Consider the following 25,005-nt stretch of genomic DNA (forward strand, 5'->3'; position numbering starts at 1 on the left):
CTTTCAAATAATAAAAATAATATAAAATCCTTACTATTTAAAGTATATGTACTGCTATCTGTTAGGAATACTTTGAAGATACTCTTTAACTCAATAAGATGGTATGAAAGAGATCAGGGGCGGTTCGTGACCTTAAAATCAGGTGGGGCACGAGAAAACTAAAGCCGCCCCCTATGAACTATATTTTTTTCCAAAAAATCAAACTTTATATATTTTTAGTAAAATTATATGCTCTATTCAGCAAATTATCAACTTCGTTCATTATGCGTTCTAAAAAAATCAAAAATGTAATAAGTAAAAAAATATTTAATGATACAATTGAAAGAATTGACATATTGTGATTGACAATTTAAGCACAACTTGCAAAATATAGTTGAAATATCGAAAAAAATTCGAATCGTATGGAAAATATAGACGACCGGGTCTGACGTATTCTGCCCCAGATACACCTTTACGTAGCCAACTAAAAGCAACCCTCTGTATACGGAAATACGGATCATTTTTCTCTGTCTCGACCGACAGTCTACACACAGTACCTCTCGCAAGTGTCAGAGTAGTTAGCAAACCGAAGCTGGCGACCACGGGACCACGGCAGATAAACGACTGCCCCGGACAGAATTACGACCGGGTTCAACTCATCGCATGGAAAGCGGGATAAATAAATACTTCTTGATTCGGGTCACCAACAATATACAAAATTTCTTTTCTTTTTTTTATTTAGGAGAAATTTGTGTGGGACATTGACCCGGTTGCCCTTAAAGACGAGCCGCCCCTGAAAGAGATACTCAGGACTAATTAGGCTATATTCATTATTCTATTGAATACACATATTTAGTGATCTTATAAACGAGTGATATTCGTGTGATTATACAACAGCGTAGCGTTAACAACACAGGTATTTCTATCTTCTATGTATATCTGGGTACAATAACAGAACACGCAACTTCTTCTTATACAATACTTAAACGACACTCTCTAACATGTGCTTATTTATTATGCAATGATTTTCATCAACGAAAATGGATCAAATTTCAAGTGGAAATTTTTCGAAACACCTTATATCCACGTTATCGATAGATAGCGAGCACTTCAATCTATTTACCATTTGACCATTGTTATCACAATGATGGTTTTTAACAATACCTACAGAAGGCAGGTGGACGAGCGAGTGGTAGCACCGTCGCCAAGATGTTGCAGTCGATCCTTCAATGGATCCTAAACAACAAGCTGGTCACCTGTTTGAGTGTGGTGTCCTTTTCGTTCATCATAGCCACGATTGCCGTAGCCGTCGAGAAGTCCAACCTCCAGGACGATCTTAGTCTATGCCGAAGCCAACTTAATTCAATTACAACTCTTGCGACAGACCTTCCACCAACTACACCAAATACACCAACTACACCAAATGGAAGCACGGTAAATTTAATATTTGTTTATCTTGTATGTATGTAAATGTATAAGTATAGAAATTAATGTTTGTTTGTGATCTTAACCTGTTTGTTGGCTATGCAATTCAGGACAACCAAATTTGGTAAATCAAGAATCACGATGCTCTAATTTATAGGTAGACCGTAGAAGCTCTGAAATCTGAGATCTTGGTCAAAGGGCATATAAAATGATCTGAAACAGTTCAATTACTTATTTACAACTTTCAACCCGCCCAAACAATGCCGGGCAGTTCAGTCGGTTTTCTACCACATATGTAAACATAAATGTTTGTTTAGTTCTTCTATAGAAATCTACAGATTTCAACTTATAACAAAACAAATTTGTTATTCCAACTTAAACTATCTCGCAGTTTTCTAATATCTAAAGAAATCATTTAGATACCATGCATTTTTTCAACAAGTCAACTACACAGTCCAAGCAATTCAACTAGTCTACTATTACGAGTTTTTTGTTTGCACATCTAAAATTTGGTAAATGTTTCTACTACGTTGTAGGAATATAGCACAACTTGTACTATCCCGAATCGAGGTCGATGATTTCATCTATTTTCCCATCGAACTTCAGTTGTCCAATTACATCATCGCGAACACGTAAACTCTACATTGGCCGAAATACCCTCGTTCGAACTACATAGATCAAAAACACCATCAACTCGCTCCAGATACGCAATAACGAGTACACGGAAACCCTGTGTACTGGTGATTGCTGATGATCACTAACGATGATCTCACTACATAGCTACGCACCAACCAAACTTTGAGGCACCACTACACAAAGGATAACCTCGACCCCGTAGGAATCTTCCAGAATATGATCTCACCAGCCAAGCTACGCGTTGCACACTCAACTAGTATATAAACCAGCGCATCATTCCCAGATGACAGTGAGCTTCAGGAGCTCAGTCTGCTCACTCCTCCCAAGCCGATAGTCTACCTCCTTCGCCGTACATACAAACACACCTGTATTAACTGAGCAATAAAGATCCTCTTCCAAAAACACACGTGTTTCTATAGGCCGGGACACGATGAACATACTTTTCTCATTTTTCAACTTTCAGCCGCCTGATCAATGCTGAAAATTACATACATACGTGTTCGTAAATACTGACTAGAATCTTTGTAATGTATCAATTACATACATTCAACAAAGTAATCATTGACTTATTTTACAGGACTACAGACTGCCCTTAAGCGTGGAGCCGAAACATTATCTCGTTCATTTGAACCCCAATTTGAAAAATGAAACATTTGAAGGCTGGGTCGACATTGAAATAGATGTTCTGAGCCCAGTTGACCAAATTATCCTGCACAATAATGGGCTTGAGATTGTAACAGTGGCACTGGCTACGTTGATCTCCAACCCTATACCGATGGAATTTGAATTGGCTGAAAATGACACAGAGTTCTTCTACGTGTTTCTGAAAGAAAAAATCGAAATCGGGTCGTATACTTTGAAAATATCGTTCAAAGGCAGCTTGGAGGGCATCGTCGGATTCTATTCGAGCGTATATGGAGAAAACAGGTGAGACTCGTTTATTCAAATATGTAGCTGATATATAACAATTAGATAGTGCTAAAGTTTACATGTAAACAATTAAATGGTGACCATTGTCGAATAATTTATTTCGCTTGGACGAAGTCGGATATACATACATACTATGTTTCTGCGTATAAGATAAAAACCATCCTGGGATCATGACTAAAGATAGGCGTTCGATGGATGCTTTTCAAATAACAATAGATCGCTCCATTAGTGTTCAAAGCAAGAGAACAAAAAAGCATGGTTTTCTAATAAATTGACAATAGTGAACTATTTTGTGTGCGAAAGCATCCATTGAACGCTGATCTTTGATCATGACGTAGTGTCTTCTACAAAATGCAGTGGTTACCAAACTTTTTTTATTCGTATACCTTTGGTAACTCATTTCTATTTACTTAAATTAACACCTCTTATCAAAATACATATAATTTATTCGATTGTTGATATTTCAAACAAAAGATATAAATCGTTTAAGCATGTGTTTGGCACAAATTTAAACACGGTTTTATATTTTTCACCATGATCGTAATAGAGAATATCGTAAGAGTCGTAAAATGAATGCATATGTAAAGGAAGCCGTCCTATGCAGCGTTTGGCAAAAAATACGAAAGTAAACAGTAAATATAGAGGTTCGCAAAAAATGTTCGCACTATTTTGATTTATATATACTTTTCAACGTTAATATCTATGTATTTATTTTTTCGCAATTATTTGGTGTTATATGTACCATCAGTTTGGAATCGCTATTATAATATAATCACATTCGTATTTATGTATGAAAAATTGCATTGAGTCGCATTAACAAGTCAATTTCACAAAATATGTCAGTTGATAAATAATCATTGAATATATGTATTAATTTCAATTTGGGGACTTTTTTGAGAATTATCATAATATTTTTTTTTATCAAGAAGTCGAAATATGCTTGCGTAAATGTACATAACATATGTATATGTAACTACTTACCGGAATTATGACAAATTCATTGGACTTACAGTGCGGTAAAATCAATAAAACTCCTGAAAAATACGCTGTCAATAATACATTATTAATATAAATGCAAATCAATCACCTGAATTGTGGATTTACAAGATAATCTGCTTATCAGGTATCAACCATCTCTTCTTAGCCCTACTGTATGATAACCGTACCTAATCAGAAAACGTATAAAATGGTTGTATATTTTATTCAATCTAGTGATAAATAGCAGATGGTTAAATTGGATTCATACTATCATCTAATTGCCCTACTAGTGCAATATTATGTACATATAGACTAATATTATAATGAGATTTTTTTTAATAAAACATCTATCTGAAAGTTTCATTCATGGCAGGTACTTATGTACATTTGGAACAAGATATTGTATATATGATCACCATACGTTTCATATATGTATGTATGTATATAAATAAAATCATAATTTTTTGGGCATAAATTCAAAGCAATGGATGCAAATCTGCTTGTGTATGTGTGTAATAGTCATCAAACAAATACTTCATCATGCTCGAAGTTTAATGATCTCATCGTTCTCAGAAACTCCAAAATCATGCTATAAATTGATATGTTAGATAACCAATGTGTATTCTTATAGTCCACATCCACAAATACCTGAAAGATAACCACAAACCACTGATAGACTTTGACACTTGCCGTATTGTGATGAATAGTGAGTGACCAGGACTTATATTTTATTTTAATTCTCCAAATATACTGAATGCAGGGACTTCATATTTTATGTATTCCTCGACAAAACCTCTATGATTCGAATGATGTCATTTCTAAACAAATACATTAATCCAATATCAACATAAATAATTATTTTTGCGGGAATCCCCTTGTACACGTGCCTCGCAGATGCGAGAGAGATAGAAGTGAGAATAAGTACGCGCCGCACTCAACGCTCAGTGTGAGAATGATATCTCCCTTGAAATGAAGGCTCTTCAGCTATTATTTTGTTCATTCCTTGCACTTGTTTTATATTATTCGATGTTTAATACATGATAAAATTATTTTTATGGCTAATTACAATAATGAACTTCGTAGATTTTGCATTATTTTAGTTTAAAACACACATTTTTAGCTGGGCGCAGTGGCTAGCGGATTTTTTTAGACAATAAGAGTAAAAACACACTGAGTGGTACATGGTACGTGTTTTATTTTTTGATCATTTTAAAGATGCGAAAAAACGCAGCACTCGTAGCCCATATGTATACATGGTTCATAGTCCTAAAAATCACCCCCTGGATTGTTTTCGGTGATATTTTATCCTGTGTTTTTTTATCCTTGCTTGACAGTGCCCGATAACGGTGAATCCCATATTTGAAGAAATGTAAGAGAAACTTGTCGATTGCATATGGATATGTATACACGTGCGACCTCCCAAACGGTTAAGTGATTACTGGTCACAAAGTCACTAAAATTTCTATAACAGAACATCTGGCAGCCGAAAAGTCCATCATACTAACGAAAACTTGAGTGCCAAATATTGCGTATTCGCTATTTTAATGGCAAAAATTGTCTTTGTGACCACCGCAATGTGACTAATAATCCAATTACCCTCCCAAACATATACATTCTACACGTGCAAGTACACCCGAATTCGGTTTGGGCGACACCCATTGTTTACGGTCACAACGGGAAGCCAAGAACACGTGACGTCCCATACCGCTCAGTGTGTTTTCGCCCCAAGGCATGTGTTAAGCCATGTCAGTTATTTGAAAAATATTATGCTCTACATATATGTACATAACTATCATAAATCAACATGTATATATGTACGATGAAAACTTCCGATGTTCATTTATAAAATGGGTATTTTAGCCTTGTAAAAACATAATGAAATAGACTATAAGGTATATAAAGTTATCAAACACGTGTTGCCGAGATAAAATCAAAAGAACAATTTTAATTGTTCACGATAGCCAGAAATGTAATTGTATCCTCATAAAATTGTTAAATATTGGTACCTTAATATAACATATTGTCGTATTGAAAAGATAAATTGTTTTATATCTTACGATCGAAGATTAAATGCCGTCATTAATATATCATCTTAGAATTACTGATAGTAAATTTTGAATCAACTATTAAAATTCTAATCATAATTGATGGATACAATCTGTCAATAAATTTTGTTATCAATATTTATTGTCATTTTTAAAAAATCCCCATTTGCCCGTATATTATTTTTAATTACTATTAGTAGCCGTCATCAAATATTTGGGTTAATCATAGGCGTATTTGCATATTATAATATTGTTCGTAATAAATATACTATCGAGTGATATATAAATAAGAACACAGTTGAAGCTAATGAATAAAAGGCAGATAAAAATGTTTTGCATTTGTATTTATAGGTTATCGCCGGTTAATTAAACCTAAAGATATAATGAATATACTTTTTTCAAAACGTGTTCCGTAAAATCTTCGAGTTGTGGAAAATTCAATGTTTTTATCATAATTAGCGATTTTTATTACGAAAGATAAACGTCTAGACTGTTATTTAATAACAAGTGATAATTTAGATGAAACGTCATCGGGTGCATTATTAGAATAAAATTTTAAAATTTAGATGCATATGAACAAACAACTTCTTAAACTTTAATCAAAATATGTTTTACTAATAATATACATACAAATGAACGAAAATAATATACATATGTATATTATTAACTTAAGGCCGTGATTATGTCAATGGTAACGCGTTCGAGACCTACCCAAGGCGAATATTTTTTCTATGGTTTTTATATCATACCGTATATCATAGTATGTATCTAAGGCCGAAAACACACTGAGTGGTATGTGGTACGTGTTTTTTTTAGATACTTTTAAACATGCGAAAAAAACGCATCACCCTAGCCCATATACATACATACATGGTACACAGTCCCAAAAATCACCCCCTGGAATGTTTATTTTACCCTGTGATATTTTATCCTTGCTTGACAGTGATCGATAACGATGAATCCCATATTTGAATAAACTTGTAGGTTGCATATGGATATGCATACACGTGTGACCTCCCAAACATATGCATTCTGAACGTGCATCCGAATTCGGTGTGGGGAACAATCACTGTTTACACGCCAGGGACGTGACGTCTCATACCAATCGGTGTGTTTTCGCCCTAATGGTGGAACGCCATTTCAGTGCGTTACATTAAAAAAATGCCATGGTTATACAACTTACTGACGTACAAATTTACAAATAAAATTAATTGACTTGTTTGTTTGAGTATACTACGTTCTTTTTATTCGAAAGTTTATATTTTTACAATATAAAATGACAATGACGAAATTGATTTTTTTGTACAAGTGAAAACAAAATCATGACATACATTTTGTGAAAATCCACGTATACATTTGAAAATCTTAATTCAGCTGCTTTCATACTAAGATGAAGGCCATCATACATGATGTGAGACAATAGAGCACATATCTTCTACGAAAGTTGTGACTTTACCTTAAATTTGTTACGTTAAAAAATAAATTATTTGACATGTGTATATGTTTGAAATATATGGGTCTGGCTCGAGGGTATATGGCGTCCCTAGGTAGATTTATTTTCAGCCCCCCCCCCCCTTAATTTTTTTAAACAATAATTTTAATAAAAGGTGTTGTAATGTTGGTGATATGTTGGTGATATTAAGAAAAAAATTAAATTACATAAATTAAAAAATGTATTTAACATTAAAACATGTTCTAGTGGATACTTGACAGTCGACTTCCTGCGTTCCTCGAAATTATACTATTTTATACTCAGTATTGTTCCAAAATTTGGTTGAATATAAAATGTTTTATAAGTTCAAAGAAAGCTAAACTTATTTATAATTTGAAATTTATAAGTTATAACCAAATTAAGAATTTAATTTAAATGTAACATGGGGAGAAGATCGAAGCCATGATATTTGTATCTTTCCCTTAAACATTTAGTCTTATTTGAGTTGTTTCAAATCTACTGTACAAAAAGATATCGACATGCGTATAATCAAATTATTATATCTTCGATTATATACATATACATGCATACACACATGTTTATAATGTAGGTAGAATATATGTATACATATGTACAACCTTATACAGTTATATATCGCGAAAAAATTAAACAATCAAAATGAACTCTCTGAAACAGATAACTGAAACATCATTAAAGGATTTTAAATACTACATACATATGAATACATATATATTTAACCAGTAGTATAGACTAGTGGTTAGCAGTGATCGGATAAATGCACTCAAGAGAGTTGCACTCTCGAGACATTCAAACTTTCAAAGATGCTCAAGAAGAACTTAACGCAATAAAACTCCACAAAAAAAAAACAACAAGGGGTATTTAGATATCATCCAAGGTTTCTAACCCTTTTTTGTGGAATTCTATTGCGTAAGTTCTTCTTCAGCGCCTTTGAAAATTAGGATTTCTCGAAAGTGCGCCACTATTCAGTGCATTCTTCCGGGAACCGTGGTTAGCATATAATACTTTGAACAAAGTGGTCACGGGTTCAAAGCCCTCTGGTTTCTGCTGGTCAGACATTGAATTTGTGACTCCAGGTCGATCGTTTCCGAGTTCAGAGTTTGCCAATTTATCTAATTTTTATTGAAACGGATCCAACGAATTGGCAACCTTACCCATTTTCTCGCAAATCACGAGTTTTCAGCAGTCTCGAATTTCACTGAATTGTATAAAATGTACAAATTTAACCATAGATATAAATTGAAATGTATTTACTTTGTTTATAGGAATTCATAATTTCGGTTTTTATATACAGGAACTTCATAAAAACAGTAAGTGAGGGCTAAATTTAAATAAATCAGACTTCGTTTACACGAAAATTTCTATATATATATATAAAAAACTCTTATATAACATAGAATTTAAAAAGGTTTAATTCATCAAAGCAATCGTTAAAACTGTATATACAACAAGCAAACTGACAAAACGAGATAGAAAGTGAATTACATACGTATAACTGACCGTTTTTGCATTGCAAGCTGTGTGTTGCAATTTGTTTCATTGATTTTATACGCTATACAATTTAAATACATATAATTTGATTTTAAATTTATATACATGTATGTATGTACATCCATATTATGTATACTCGATCAAATCAAAGATCCAACGTTTTAATAATAATACAGGTTTAATCATTCCAAAAACATATCCCTATACTAAAATATTTAAATTTTCTTGAAATTTTCGAACCGTTTCGAGAAATTCTCTGGGAAATTGACTTAGGCGTTTTATTTTACTTTTATTTAGTTATGTATATAGAATTATATGTATGAATATAGAAATATATGTACTAACATAGCTCTAGCAAAGCTGCGCATTCACAAAACATTTGTCGTGCAGTGTAGACGTGTCGTTTTCAATTTTCGAAATGTTTTTGAGTGAATTGTTCTGATTTTTTCCGAAAACATAAGAAAGGAAATAGTGTTTGTGTATATATTTTTAAACCTATCCAAATTGTGTTATTTTATATATGACTTGTTGTGCCTTATCAATCGTTCAACGCTAGTTTAGTCTATGACTGGAAAACTTTCGATTTTGTTCTATAACACACTTTTATTATGTAACACACTTCGAAGATTTCTCGCAAGTTTCCGAAGTTTACTTCAAATTTGGTTGAAGAAAAACAATTAATCGTATTTTGAAAGTGGAGCTGTTTAAAACGATTTCAAATTCAATTTTTAAACATCCATACACAAGTATGGCGAACGGAATAAATAATACGTACAAAATTTGTCAGACCACTTTCTTTGGCCTAGATTTTTTCATCTTATTTTCTCGCGAATCTGCATTAGATTGTCAATTTATTAGGTTTAATTAGGTGTCAATTTTATGCGTGATGATTATGTTTAAAATCTTTCAATTGATTCAATATGACTGAAATGAACCTTCATAAATAAAATTTGCTCTCGCTTTTCTGAAAATCATTCAATTTTATTAAATGAACCACTCTATAATATTCATAAGTCATATATATTTTGTAAAATCATTGGATTTGATTTACATTAATCTGCTTTACATCTTGTCGGAACGATTTTTAGCCCATCACGTGCTTAAAGTTACGAAATACATTGGTTTTTAAGAATTCCAAAGGCGTACGAATTGTCATTCAAAGCAAAAATGGAACAACGCTTTGTTTATGTATCCATCATGGCCGTTCACCTTTTATGATGTCTTAAATTCGCAATAGTATTTTCCTTCGTTTATATACATATTTATTTTAAAAAGTACTATACATCTAAAGTCGATCCGATGTAAGACCTACGAAAACCGAACATGCTGTCGCATTCGTGCACTGTGATGTAACATTGTAAGGACGTAAGATAATTTCTTTAAATTATTTCTTATTTAACTATATAATATCATTACAATATAATTCAATGCAAGGTCTTAAGTAATATTACTGTAAGTTTTACTGTCCGTAACATAACGTTGACAATTACTTTCATCGGCTAAAAAATATAAATTTCCATTCATATAAGTATTCCATCACATAATTAATAATATCAATAACTTGCTTTTTTATATTAAAAATTTATTAATGTAATGGTGCGTACGCACCAAGCCAACGAACGGCCCACAGGCCAACTTTTAAAACCAGTAGCGTACAAAATATCGAAATAAAAATTAAATTTAAAAATTGAAATTAAATATCAAAATTAAAACTATTAATATTATATTAAAATTAAATTCAAATATCAAAATAAAATTATAACCATTATGTTAAAATTAAAATTAAATATTGAAAGTTAAAACAGAACATGCACAATTTAAATAAATTTTCGAGATTGACCTAAAATTAGATCAACAACAATCACATACAGATAATCCTCGACTTAAAATGTTTTGACTTACGAAGATACGCACTAAGATCGAAAAAAAATCAAAGAATTATTATTTTTACTTCCCCGTAAAGCACAGTTACTGAGAATATATCATGTATTAGTATGGGTGATCCATTGTTTCTCTCGTCGAAATAAATCAAATAATTAAATCATATCAGAGGTAAAATTTATCGGATAATGTGTGATTATTAATTTTATTTCGACGAAAGAAAAAAAAACCCTTTGGCAAAACACCGACCGCAGTTTTTTGTTGTTTTTTTTTTTTTTAGATCATCGACTGCCGAAATCCAGTAACATGTCGTGACGACTTAGAAGAAATAATAACAATATATTTTTTCGCTCGTAAGCAGAGAAATTATAATATTTCTCTGGTCTTAAATGCGTATCGTCGTAATTCAAAACATTGTTGTAATTCAAAACATCAACGATGATCTAATTTTAGCTCAATCTCCCTCTTTAGCTTAATTTTGATATTTAATTTCAATTTTTTAATTTAATTTTTGTTTCAATATTTTGTACGCTACTGGTTTTATCCTGCTGGTCGTTGGTTTAGTCCGTAAGCACCATAACACGAACTCAAAACTAACAAAAAATAAAAGTCAAATTCTACCACCCGCTATAATACGCACGAACAATGTTGTATATCTTGACCAAAATTGCAATGCGAAACTGAAACGAAATGTAATTGACCATCGCGGGTCGAGGAGGGGGGAGTGATTGCGATAGCATGTACATTTTACGTAAGTCTAATGTTGGATCGATTAGAATATATCTTCATTGCTTACTCATTTGGGTATTTTCACTTATAAACTCGTTAAGCTCACCATACACAATATGCATGTTAAATTGGTTACTTCTTTGGCAAAATTTATATTGTTTTGAACAACAATATAAATTTGGTCAAGATCTATTAACCGGAAGTGACTGTTTATTCTTGATCACATTTTCTTCTATATTTTTTGAACTTCTTTCATACAAAATATTATATCACAATCCCTATAACAAAATGAACAAAGTTGGTATACCACAAGTGAGTTCTTATTTCTATTCAAAAGGTCAAAAAACGCTGATACCATACAATATTTCCGAAAATTCTTACTGTAACAAGCTGAAAATTGATATCCATGTTCTTATCAATTTCAAATCTTCTGGCTAGTTTTATTATGTTGTGAATAAAATGTGGTTGCTCATCGTTAAAAATATCGACGAATGGTCGGTGGTGTCCTGTAGTGTCGCTTGTAGCATTGCCTGCAACGATAATCAGCGTAGCGATCTCGTACACGTCACTAAAATTTCGAGCATGGAACATCTAGCACCCGAAAATTCCATCCATCGAGAGTCACGCACGCGAACTATCATAATAACGAGAACTCGAGTGTCAGATATTCCGTATTCGCGATCGCAATGTGCGAAATAGTCCGTGTACCGTTCTTATCAGGGCTGTAGAGTCGAAGTCGGAATCGTGGAGTCGGAGCATTTCAAGTGGAGTCCAAGTCATTTTATTTTTTTTTTCAATTAATGGTATTACGGTATGCGTCAAATAGAGCCTCTAAGTTAATGACTAATAAATTTAAATTTAATAATTTCTTCATAAAAATCATACATTTAAATTACATTATTGAAACGGTTCCTTGCATCAAATTGACAAAAACCATCCTACCCGCTATGTCACAAATATCTGAATTTGATTCATGTATAATATGTAAAAATATATATACAGGTCTAAATCCATTAAAGTTAATTAATCAATTAATTGTTAACTTCGTTTTCTTCAGACTCTAGAAATACAGCAATTTATGTAATAAAAAATGCTGCAATGTTTTTAATTAATCGTCTAAGATAGTGTCAAATCAAGTTATATATTTATTGGAGCGCTAACGGAGTAAATTTAAAAATGCACTCCAAAATCTATGCCGGATCCCAGGAAAACGGTAGATTTTGCCAGATTTTCGATAATCGATAGTACATATTGACGTCGACTATGATTAGTTAAGATGGTGTTTATTAATTATATAAATATATTTCTATTTTTATGATTGTAAATCATTCATTCCTGCATTTCCACCATTACTGATTTTTTTTCGCATACCACTAACCATCAACCGCGTACCACCAATTTTGGTTGCCACAGGTTGGTACCGCTGGTCTAGGAAGACGCATTGGGGTTTTCCTGTTGCCTTCCTGGTATATATCTACGTCATCATCATCATCATCTACAGCAGTGGTTCTCAGGCGAAATTTTACCGTGGCCGCACAGGTGATAATAGTGGTCCCATGGAAATGTCTGGTGGCCGCACCAAATTTAATCAAATAAATTAAAGTCACAAAAAAAGTGGATCAATTTATTCATAAAATAAAAGAAATTTTAACATTTTGGTATCTATTTATTTAATAATAATGCAAATGGAAATTGCTCAATACTCCTTTCTTCCAATGCAAGCCGCATTGCTGCTTCTAAGTTTGTGTCTGTCAGCTGGTTTCTAAATTTGTTTTTAATAAAGTGCATTACACTGAATGATCTTTCGCAATATACGGTAGTGGGAAAAATAGACAATATTAATAAAGCAATTGTTGCCAAATATTTATATTGGTTTGTTTCATTGTCAACGTATATTTCCGACCAAAATTTTTTAACCGAAATATTATTAAAGATGGAAATGGTTATTAAGTACTTGATCATGACAAATTTCTAATAATGCATATTTTACGTTAGCCCAGTTAATTAATCTCAATACTGAAAACGATTTTAATCTATTTTGTAGTACTATGAAATTTTCATTTGTCATAATAAAAGGGGAAGATACAAAAGAAACAGTTTTAAAAAAAAATAATTTAAACCTTTTATCAAGTTCCAGATTCAGAGATTCAAGACACTGTATTATTTTAAATTTAAATTTAAATTTTGAAGTTGTGTCTGTCATCTTATCTATCAAATCACTAACAGAAGATAAATTTGTAAAAATTGTCATTTTCTACTTCTATCACAAGGCTTTTCTCTATATTTTTACATACCTCCTTTACGTTTTTAGTTTGTCAATGATGAGCATGGTTTCTATTATTGTTAAGTTACTTTTTTGTAGTTTTTAAAATATATTTAATTTTTTTTAAATATTAGTATTATTTACTATTAAATCGCTGGTGGCCGCAGTAAAATCCACTAGTGGCCGCACTTGAGAACCACTGATCTACAGCCATTCACCATCCACTGCTGGATGAAGGCCTCTCCAACACACTTCCACTCATCTCTGTTTTGCGCCACACTCATCCATCTCACCCCAAACATTTTCCTAATTTCGTCCACCCATCTTCCCTACAGTCTTCTTTTTACCCTTTTACATTCTCTCGTGTATCATTCAAGCACTTATTTTATCCATATTTCGTCCATTCTTCTAGCCACGTGGCCCGCCCATTGCCATTTCAATCTCTTTACTCTATCTACTATGTCCACTACCCTCGTCATACTTCTCACCCACGTGTTCCCCTTCCTGTCTTTCCTCGTTATGCCGAGCATACAGCGTTCCATACTACTTTGAGTGCATTGAATACGTCATCACTGGCAAAACGCATCGATCGAAGATCTTTTTCTTGAAATTAGGATGGAGTGCATTTGGACGAATGAATGTTGCTTTTGAACTGTTAACCCTTTGGCTGCTACGAGGTTTTTCAATGTCCAAGCGAAAAATGCTAACATTTGTAATTACTTTATAAAAAAATAAATATAATATATTTTTTTACATACTTACTTCGCCGAACGCGCGTAATTTATTTAATACTTTATATACATTTTTAAGAAGCAGTTGTGGACCCGCGCTCTCTCTTTCTGTCTTGCTTTTACATGCGTGCGTGCGAAAGAGATACCTACATATATACACTAAATAAGTTTTGACGATTGTTTCCGACGCATTATTTTTTTCAATAATCTATTTTTAGACATCGATGTATTTGTCGTTGTTAAAACATGCGATACATTTGAAACAGGTAGCGGTCTTTCTCTCTTTCTTTCTTGGTTTTAATTGTGTACGTGTGAGCGAGACACACAAGGATGCGAAGTTTCTAATAATCAAATAATTTTTCAACATGCATCATAAACATTTTGTATGCATTTCGGTTGCATTTGATTGATTGCACGAATTCGTGACGTCTCGTGACCTATATAATTGAAAGCGGATTTCTATTGTTTTTTGCCATTTATTTTAACTCTGCAAAATGTTATCGGACAGTGAAAGTGACAAAAGCGAAATAATAGCTCCTCGCCGAGGAACTCGACAAATCAGCAGCTCTACTGATACTGAAAATGAATTCCCAAGTAATAACTCCTTATATGACTTTGACAACGAACCCGAAATTTACTTTGATGATGAACCCGAAATTGAAGAGCTTTTAAAAAATTGATAAATATTTATAAAGCTTGATTGAAAAATAAATATAAATACGTATATAAAAAAAAATGTTTCGTGCCACTGATGCGCTGGCAAAGAAAGTATTGAAATACGACAATTAATGACGACAACGATCGTCGTAGCAATCTTCGCCGATTTCAAAACAACGATTTATCGTTGTTGTAGCAGTCTAAGGGCTAAATAATATATAAATAAAATATCGGGCCGATAATTCAATCTTTATTTCAATCTCAATTCAGTTGATTTGACTTTTTAAGTCGTCCAATAAAGCATTTCATTTAATCGAATAAAAATCAGGATCAAGACAGTATTTTTTTATTGTTTATTTAAAATTGAAATATGGCGCTGAAAGTGCGCGAAGATAAGCCGGCGACGGTGGCGCCATTGCGCAGAGAGCGGCGACGAGCGAAAGATGGCGGGCCAATAGTGACACTAGGAGTAGTCGTAGTGTTGTCGTTCGCGTCGATCATGTCTGCCGTCACCTGTCAAATGACCAGCGCTAACTTTAGACTGGACGAGAGGGTGCGTCCGCTGGCGTATCGGCTGCGGCTGCATCCAGACCTGAAAACGGGACTGTTCAGCGGTCACGTGGACATCGACCTGGAGATCGACGGCCGGCCCGGTCGCCATTTGCGACTGCACTCGGCCAACCTGACCGTGTCTTCGGCTCGACTGACCAATGGAAGCGGCCAGATCGCGGTCTCGGAGATCCGCTCTCTGCCCGTGCAGACGCTCGAGCTTCAGCTCGACGAGGAGTTGGAGTCGGGGCGGCACACGCTGCACCTGGAATTCTCCGGAGACCTGAGGAACCGCATCGTCGGTATCTACCGCAGCACGTACCGGGACGCCGGCGGCCGTGACAGGTGAGCCAAGTCTGCCAACATTGCCTTCACACTGCTGCCAACTATTGCCCTCGCTGCACAATAATCATTAGAGGTAGGACCGGAAGCGCGCCGTCTATTGTTCCATTATTGTAAATGGTTTGTAAAAAAGGTTCGGCAAACCTTTAACAATGCATTTACAACATGTGAACAATGAACAGCACGCTCTGGGTCCACTCTTTAAATTAATCACAGATTGCAATTTAATACATACTTCCAGTGCTTTTTTTTCTGTTCATACCTATCCAGCACGACCCGTATCCTGCAGGTGTCATGCAAGTGCGGATAGGCATTCTTTGGTACATTCTATATGGACGCGCATGAATGCGTAAATGCGCATGCGCGAATGGAGTATGAATGAGGCAAACCTTTAACAATGCATTTACAACATGTGAACAATGAACAGCGCGCTCTGGGTCCACTCTTTAAATTAATCACAGATTGCAATTTAATACATACTTCCAGTGCTTTTTTTTCTGTTCATACCTATCCAGCACGACCCGTATCCTGCAGGTGTCATGCAAGTGCGGATAGGCATTCTTTGGTACATTCTATATGGACGCGCATGAATGCGTAAATGCGCATGCGCGAATGGAGTATGAATACGTCCATACAATGTACCAAAGAATACTATCCGCACTTGCATTGACACCTGCAGGATACGGGTTGTGCTGGATAGGTATGAACAGACCTTAACGCGTTCCGGCCCCCCTTTTTCTCGGCATTTTTTATGCTTCAAACGAATATTCTATATAATATAATTTGAATATAATTTTTTTCTAATAAAAAACTTGATGAGAAGTGAGTTCCGGCAGCTTTTTTTGGTTCGGTGATTACTAGTCAAGTGTGAACCGGTCACAGGATAACCGGTCGCTTTAGATCGGTCACACGTGATCACCCGTCACGAGAAAATTGGTCACTCCCTAAAATCGGTCAATCAGTTTTCTCGTGACCGATTTTAGGGTGTGACCAGTTTTCTCGTGACCAGTTTTAGTGTGACGGGTGATCACGTGTGACCGATCTAGAGCGACCGATTATCCTGTGACTGGTTCACGTATGACTAGTAGTCCGTTTACCCTTTTTTTTTTTCAAAAAAAAAGCCCTGCATACTTCCATTATTAAGGTCTGACCGCACTATGCGTCAACCGAACGATACGACCCGACACAACAATGTGCGACAATATGAGGTAAACCGCACTTGAACGAAAGCGATGCGACACTACGCAGTAAATTATGTCAATCATTCGTTCGGTACCTCGGAGCAAGATGGACGAAACGGACGCTATTATAGTATCTTTGATATGCGAGGAAGAAGAACAGTCGAAAAACAGCAGAAGATTTTGGCTACATGTTATTTCAAAGTCACGATATGAAGAAGGAGAGCACCACAAACTTTTGCCACGGCTTAAGGAAGCTTAATTTACTTTTGAACTTAATAATTGTCGCAAGGCAACCCGCAATCCGACGACACTGCGTCACATTGCGAACGACACCTTGCGTCAAAGTTGGTCCTAAAGTATCATACAATTTCATACAAACAATATTTGGTCGCGTACTGTTGTGTCGGGTCGTATCGTTCGATTGACGCATAGTGCGGTCAGACCTTTACACTCATTATATGGAGTTTACGAACGAGGCGGCCCTTCTCCACTCGCTTTCCGCTGCTAGCGGACCCACTGGCCGCTGTCATTGGCTGCTGTATGAGAGTACTCGAGTATTGCCGTGTCGTGATTAAAACGGTGCGCAATTATTATAACGGTGCGCAATTTGTTCGGGCAGTTACTGAGTATCGTTAGCCTAATCTGGGGGGGGGGGGGTCTCTATTGTTTACCCACGAATTCACTTAGACAGTGGATACTCTCTCTTATGTTCCCACGTTACAGTATATTTACTAAAAGTGACTCTGATACCCAGTGTGCGCATATCTGAGACAGTGTTTCTATATTTGTCTTTTTCTCGTGTTTACATCAAATTGGGGAGAAAACCGATATTTAATAAATACGTATATTTTATTAGTTTCCCGTAAGTACATGTAAGTAACGGGTCTGTTACTGAGAGTTGGCGCGTTCTTAAACTCACACAGAAGCGCGCGAAAGGAACAGAGCGTGTTTTTATTATTGAATCGACACAACACAAGCGCATTTGTTCGCGCCAACTCTCGGTAACAGACCTGTAGATATGTATATTTTGCCATGATCTAATGTCATTAGATCATGGCAAAAAACGCAAATTTTGGATATCCATCGATGGACCTAATGGAAAACTTGCGTCGTATCAAAGAAACGTTACGCATGTACAAAAATACTTGTTCTCTTGTCTAAAAATGACATTTGATTAAAATCGAAACTAATCTGTACGTTGCCATCATATGTACATATGTACATTAATCAACCATTAGATAAGTCTATCTTTGATGTAAAAACCAAAACTTATCTCATCAAAACCTACTTAAATTCAAGGTTCGACAGATATGTAGAATCGCTTTCAGCGAAGTATGAAACACTAATCAGGAATATTCAAAGTATTAAAATCAAGAAAATATATTATATTATCATTTCATATACATTTGTATATAATATGACTATTTAGTGTGTCTGTGTGTGTATCTGCGATAATGCTCGCCGTACTATAGTCGTTTCGTTTCGACATACATATGTACGTCACAGCTAAAACACTGCCAACAAAATGTACGAATATAATAACGAAAGAAAAAAACTTCTATATATACTGTGCTACCAATGTTTCCTCTACGCAAGCCTCTGAGAATTTAGCGCCATCAATTTAAAATGTATTTAATAAATTAATTTTTCTATTGGTGTTTTATATTGTTTATATGTAGGTAGGTAGGTATTTTTTACCTTTTTTTTCATATTAAACAATTAAATATAAATATTAAATTAAAGGTATTTGAAAAAAATTTTACCGCGTGCGGATCGAACACAGGACCGACAAATCTCTTTCATTTTTTTTTTTAATTAATAACTTAATTTGCCCATGCGATGATATTTCATCAGGTACAACACTAGTTTAATATATAAGTATGTATGTACAATATAAAAAGTCGACTTATTACTGGAGATCAGACTGGAAGCGTGCCGTGAGTTAATAGTTCGCTGGGCTTTGTCCAATTTTATGAAGAACCTTTTTTTTTGCACTCTAGCTTTGTAAATAGACCCAAAACGCCCTGGTTCCTGGAAAAAGCACGCTTCCTATCCGCCCTTTACTTATTACTGTAAAATATACCAGAAATTATTATTTTCATTTTATTTTTTTATTATAAAATACTAGTGGCGCTACCCGGCTTCGCTCGGTAAATGGAAATAAAATAAAAACCTTGAAAAAATATTAATTTATTTTATTATTAGATTTATATATATTTGAATCGAAAAAAATTAATATTATTTAACGATCGACCAATTACAAACGTCACTGACCGATCCAGCCAATCAGAAACGACTTTAACGACAGCCAATCAGAAACGACTATGACGACAGCCAATCAGAAATGAATTACAAACACCGTTTCAGTTTTATACCTATATATGTATATAAGATAAGATAATCTAATAAATCATTTTATACATATATTTATATATTTCAGAGTCATCGCAACATCCAAGTTTGAGCCGACCTATGCGAGACAAGCCTTCCCGTGCTTCGATGAACCAGCAATGAAAGCTAAATTTACCGTAGAACTGATAGCACCACCTGATTACATAGCTCTTTCAAATATGGAAGTCGGTTACATTTGTCTTGAAATATATTATAATATTTTAAAAACCAAATAATTATGTTCATTAATCAATTTTTTCTAGGAATCGGATAATATAATTCAATCAGATGGAAATCATCTAATTAAATTCACTGAAAGTGTACCCATGTCGACGTATTTAGCTTGTTTCATTGTGTGTGATTTTAAGTTCAAAAATAAAACTGTAGCAAATATCAACGGTACATTCCCGTTTAAAGTTTATGCTACTGCAGATCAACTCGATAAAGTGGATTTCTCTTTGGATGTTGGAGTAGCTGTAACTGAATACTATATTCAATATTTCGGAATTGATTATCCACTGCCAAAATTGGGTAACCTTTATTTGTGTAACCTTTCTATGCTTGCATATGAGATAAATATTTGTATGCTGATTTTGATTCACATTTTAGACATGATTGCAATTCCTGATTTTGTATCTGGGGCTATGGAACATTGGGGTCTTGTGACTTACAGAGAAACCAATTTGCTTCATAGCGATTCAACGACGTCGCCTGCAAATAAACAAAACATAGCACGAGTGGTCGCACATGAAATTTCTCATATGTGGTTTGGAAATTTGGGTATGTTTTTTATTCACTTGGTTAATTTAGTTTACTTTCCAGATTAAATTATTATTTATTTTACTACACACATACATACATCATATGTGCCATGATAGGAATTACCCTAAAGCGAAATATGTGATTAGGTTATTTTTATACCGAGAATTTTTCAAACAATACAATAGAGACATCTATGGACAAGCCACAAATTTTTGATACACAGCAAATTTGCAAGAAATTCATTATGTAGGTAGCATATTTTTATAAGATTCAACAGATTTGAGGTGCTAATAACTCGAATTTGCTAGAAACTGAGGGGGAGAATATCGATTTATTGAATTTGTCACAAAAATTAAGCTAGAACAATCGGAAAATCCTAACTCTCGACCCCTCTACTGGTATGCAATAAGCTCTACCAGTGCCCTACGCTGTGTCTTAAAAAGTTTATTATATCAATTTATCGTTAGCGAAGTCTAGATAGGTGGGATATCTTAACCCTTTGCCCGCGGCAATAAATATAGCGAACAAGCTTTGTATGTGGTACCTTTTTCGCGAATTTGGCAATCGAGTTTTCGACCTTAAATATAGATTTTAATATTTACTCAAGTAACCAGATATGTTAATTAACATAAAAAGTATTATTTTAAACAATAAAATACATAATATATCTCGTAGTTTTGGATTAATTGTCAAATAAGCATTCTTCATAATTGTATGAAGACGTGACGTCACATAAACGAGGTTTCAGTATGTTTCCACAAAAAACTAATTTTTGACTGGTATATATTCATTTTAAGCAAATTGAATAGATGGCATTCAACTCACTAATATATTCAACCAATTTTGAGCCTTAAAACAGTCGAAATAGGCGCATATAAGCCTCAAAATCCCGTGCAAAGTTCAGAAATTCTATGGAAGACAGCCGCGCTACAGACTTGTCGCCCAAAGCTTCCATAGAAGACAGCCGCGGGTAAACGGTTAATTACTTTATTTTATTACGCGTTTAATACATACTCGATGTGGTGATTTGAATGGATTAGACTTGGTATTGTCCGAGCATGAGTCTGTTTTCAATTTGAATCGGGCCTGAGATGGAATGTGAACTGATCTTACTTACGTATTTTAATGGTATTCTGGTCTTATAATTATGCGTAATTTACTTTCAGTCACTATGAAATGGTGGAACGACCTATGGCTGAATGAAGGCTTTGCATCGTACATGCAATACAAAGCATTAGATGTTTTGCATCCGGAATGGAAAATGGTTTAAATCTTTCAATTAAATTTTCAGTTAATTGTATTGTTCTACATACAACATATAAATAATCAATAATAACTTTCAGCTTGACCAATTTCTTACTTCGAACACACACAGTATACTCTCGTTAGATGCAACGTTGAATTCTCATCCGATCGTTCAAACTGTTGACACACCAGATGAAATCACAGCTATTTTTGATAGCGTCACTTATAATAAGGTAACCTTTAAAACATGCGAATCCAAAATAATTAGTGAAAATATATTTGTAAGATTTTTTTTACGATTCCAGGGTGCGGCTATCATTCGAATGTTGGAAGAATTTATAGGTGAAGATAAATTCAGGGAAGGTATCAGTGCATATCTCAAGAAACACAAATACCAGAATACAGTTACCCAAGATTTGTTAGACGAACTTGAAAAAGTGTTTGACAATACAGCGGTAGCTCCTCAAACTGTAACGTTAGTGCTTTTCGTGTGAATTTTCTTTTTTCTTTTTCATATTATGTGTATGTATGTGTACTTTTTGCCATTAGGTACATTATGGATACATGGACGAAACAAATGGGATTTCCAGTGGTGCATATAAAATACAACACAGCAAAATCTGGATACGAATTGACCCAACAAAGATTCTTAGCAGATCCGGATACCAAACCGGAATCACCTTCACAATTCCAGTATTTAAAAATATATATTATATAATATTTAATATCAGTATAGAATATTCTAATCGATGTTATTTAAATTTCAGTGATAAGTGGTCTATCCATGTGACGTATCTCTCAAAAGACAAAAGTACTGGTTCCGTTTGGTTCCTAGATAATCAAGATAATGGTAATTGTTTTTATGCTTTCATTTGATATTATTTTCATTTATTTACGACACTGTTTTTATACTATTGTTATATTTTTTAGCCTTAATAGAAAAACCTCAAGGATCCATTTTAAAGTTGAATAATGATCAAATCGGATATTACAGAGTCAATTACGAAGAAAGTATGTGGAACGATATTAAAAATGAACTTAAAAATTTGACCACATCCGTTGTAAGTATAGACATGTGTTATTGCAAATCACATTTAAAAATGTATATGGAAGCAAAATTGTGTTTTGTTTTTCCAGTTGACACCTTCCGATCGAACAAACATAATAAACGATGTTTTCACTCTCGCACAAGCCAAAGTCAATTCGTACAATTTAGCCCTTGATATATCCACATATTTAAAAATTGAGAAAGAATATGTTCCATGGTCTGCTGCCTCTTCACAATTCTCATCGCTGAAAACGATAATGTCCAATTCAAATGCCTACATAGAATTCAGGGTATTTTTTTTATTATTTTATAATAAAATAAAATAAAATATGTAATTAATTGTAAATTTTTAAAAACCTAAATTTCAGAAATTTGTTAGAGGCCTCTTAATGGATGTGTACGATGAAATGACAAAAATTACAGAAACTGATGATCAAGTTGAAAGGTTTTTTCTTTATTTGATTGTATAAATATTAAGAAGACCAATTTTCGCTTGATAAAAGGGAAATATGTAGTTTCAAATTTATATAATTCGTTTACTTTAAAATTTTACATCAATTGTTTGTTTATTAATGATAAAGTTATTCATTATAATAATAAAAATAGCTATTTTGAGCCTAAAAAAGGTAGTAAGTGTAATTTTAACAAAGCCTTTGTGCTTTGAATTTTACAAGAATTGCTTATTTACTTCAGGGGTTTCCAAACTTTATAGGACAGAGATCAAATAGGAATCTTTTAAGTACTTAAAGGAGCTGGACCAGAGTTTAGATTTTGTCAGACATTCTAGAGATTTTGTATAGTTTATGTTTACTATTAAGTTTTTGTATAGATTCGTGAAAATTTTGATTCAATTACAAGCCGGACAAAAAGCAACCACATGTACTAATTAATGAAAGATAAACTAATACTTAATTGTGGTTTTTAATTGTATTGATTATTCATCGCAGGTTACTTCAGTCTACTATTTACAACTTAGCTTGCTCAATGGGTCACAGCCCATGCCTACAAGTGGCTGAAACAACTTTCTCAAAATGGCTAAAAAGTACAACAGACACTATTGATCCCAATTTAAGAAACACCTTTTATTATTATGGTATATTTTTTTAATTCATTTAAAACGTATTAATTGTTTATTCATTTTCATTTTGTTTCATAATATGTATTATTTTCAGGTGTGCAACAAACGGGTGAAAATGAATGGTTGGCTCTTTGGGATATCTTCGTCTTGGAAGATGATGCTCAAGAAAAATCAAAATTAATGCAAGCTTTAGCAGCTTCGACCGATCAAGCAATTTTGAAAAGGTTTAAATATAATGTGAATATGTACTCATATGAGTTGAAAGATATTAATATCTGTATTTATGCTCAATTATATTGCAGATACTTGAACTTAGCATGGGACGATCGCTACATTCGCTCTCAGGATCATCTCAGTGTCATACAGTACATATCGTCTAATCCTGTTGGAACATCTCTGGTTTGGGATCATGTAAGGGAAAATTGGCCAAAACTTGTCGAAAAATTCACATTAAACAGTCGTACACTAGGCACCATGATACCTGCCATTACAAGAAGCTTTGCCACAGAGCTAAAACTTCAAGAAGTATGTATAAAATTAATTTTAGTTATAGCTAATATTAAAAGTGTGCTGATTTCGGAAATTTATTCTTTAGATGGATGTATTTTTCACACAATATCCTAATGCTGGTGCCGGAGAGACCGCCAGAAAACAGGCCAGAGAAAACGTTAAAAACAACATCAAGTGGCTGGCAACACACGAAGAAACTGTCAGATTATGGCTTGAGAGTCAAGAACAAACAAAAACTAGCAAATAATAAATAAATTTGTGTATAATTACATTGCATTTTTAATTTCATGTGTTTAAATTATTTTCAATGTATGTATGTATTTACAATTGAATATTATACGTGAACAATCTCAATAAGAACGAGTATTTTTATTTATAACTTCAACTTCCTAATTTATAAATAAATAGTTATATAAATTAAATTTAACATAATCTATAAAAACTTCACTGATTTAAAGTAATGCAGGATGACATCTCGTAATTCGTTGAACTACAATTCCTCAAACTCGAACGCCATACTATACTTGTATATGAATGTGTACTATTTTATATATATTCTACATACAGTCTATATCACGAGCTATTTTTGGTTAATATACAATATGTACATCAAGTAATTTCAGCTTTGATACAACAAATTTAATAATAGTTATTTGATTATTCACTAAGCCTGTCGCACTTTA

At 33.8% G+C, this 25,005-nt stretch overlaps 2 protein-coding genes across 3 annotated transcripts in view; both read left to right on the forward strand.

The window, feature by feature from the left end:
* Positions 1-25,005, forward strand: part of LOC143910569 (caspase-3-like) — a 427,954-nt gene that overhangs the window by 105,005 nt on the left and 297,944 nt on the right. The window lies entirely within an intron of this gene.
* LOC143911129 (aminopeptidase A) lies at positions 1,087-24,681 on the forward strand. Of its 2 annotated transcripts, none has more exons than XM_077429891.1 (17): positions 1,087-1,413; positions 2,618-2,967; positions 19,729-19,864; positions 19,943-20,210; positions 20,289-20,459; positions 21,608-21,705; positions 21,785-21,919; positions 21,992-22,161; positions 22,236-22,379; positions 22,454-22,536; positions 22,617-22,747; positions 22,824-23,024; positions 23,103-23,179; positions 23,682-23,827; positions 23,907-24,036; positions 24,115-24,337; positions 24,408-24,681. In XM_077429891.1, the coding sequence occupies exons 1-17, from the start codon at positions 1,189-1,191 to the stop codon at positions 24,567-24,569; spliced, it is 2,850 nt and encodes a 949-aa protein (XP_077286017.1). In that variant the 5' UTR covers positions 1,087-1,188; the 3' UTR covers positions 24,570-24,681. The 2 variants fall into 2 exon arrangements, with proteins under 2 accessions (XP_077286017.1, XP_077286018.1); XM_077429892.1 differs by lacking the exons at positions 1,087-1,413; positions 2,618-2,967 and adding exons at positions 9,320-9,428; positions 15,487-16,110.

The sequence above is a fragment of the Arctopsyche grandis genome, chromosome 4, assembly GCF_051622035.1.
Source record: "Arctopsyche grandis isolate Sample6627 chromosome 4, ASM5162203v2, whole genome shotgun sequence".
Classification (NCBI taxonomy): Eukaryota; Metazoa; Arthropoda; class Insecta; order Trichoptera; family Hydropsychidae; genus Arctopsyche; species Arctopsyche grandis.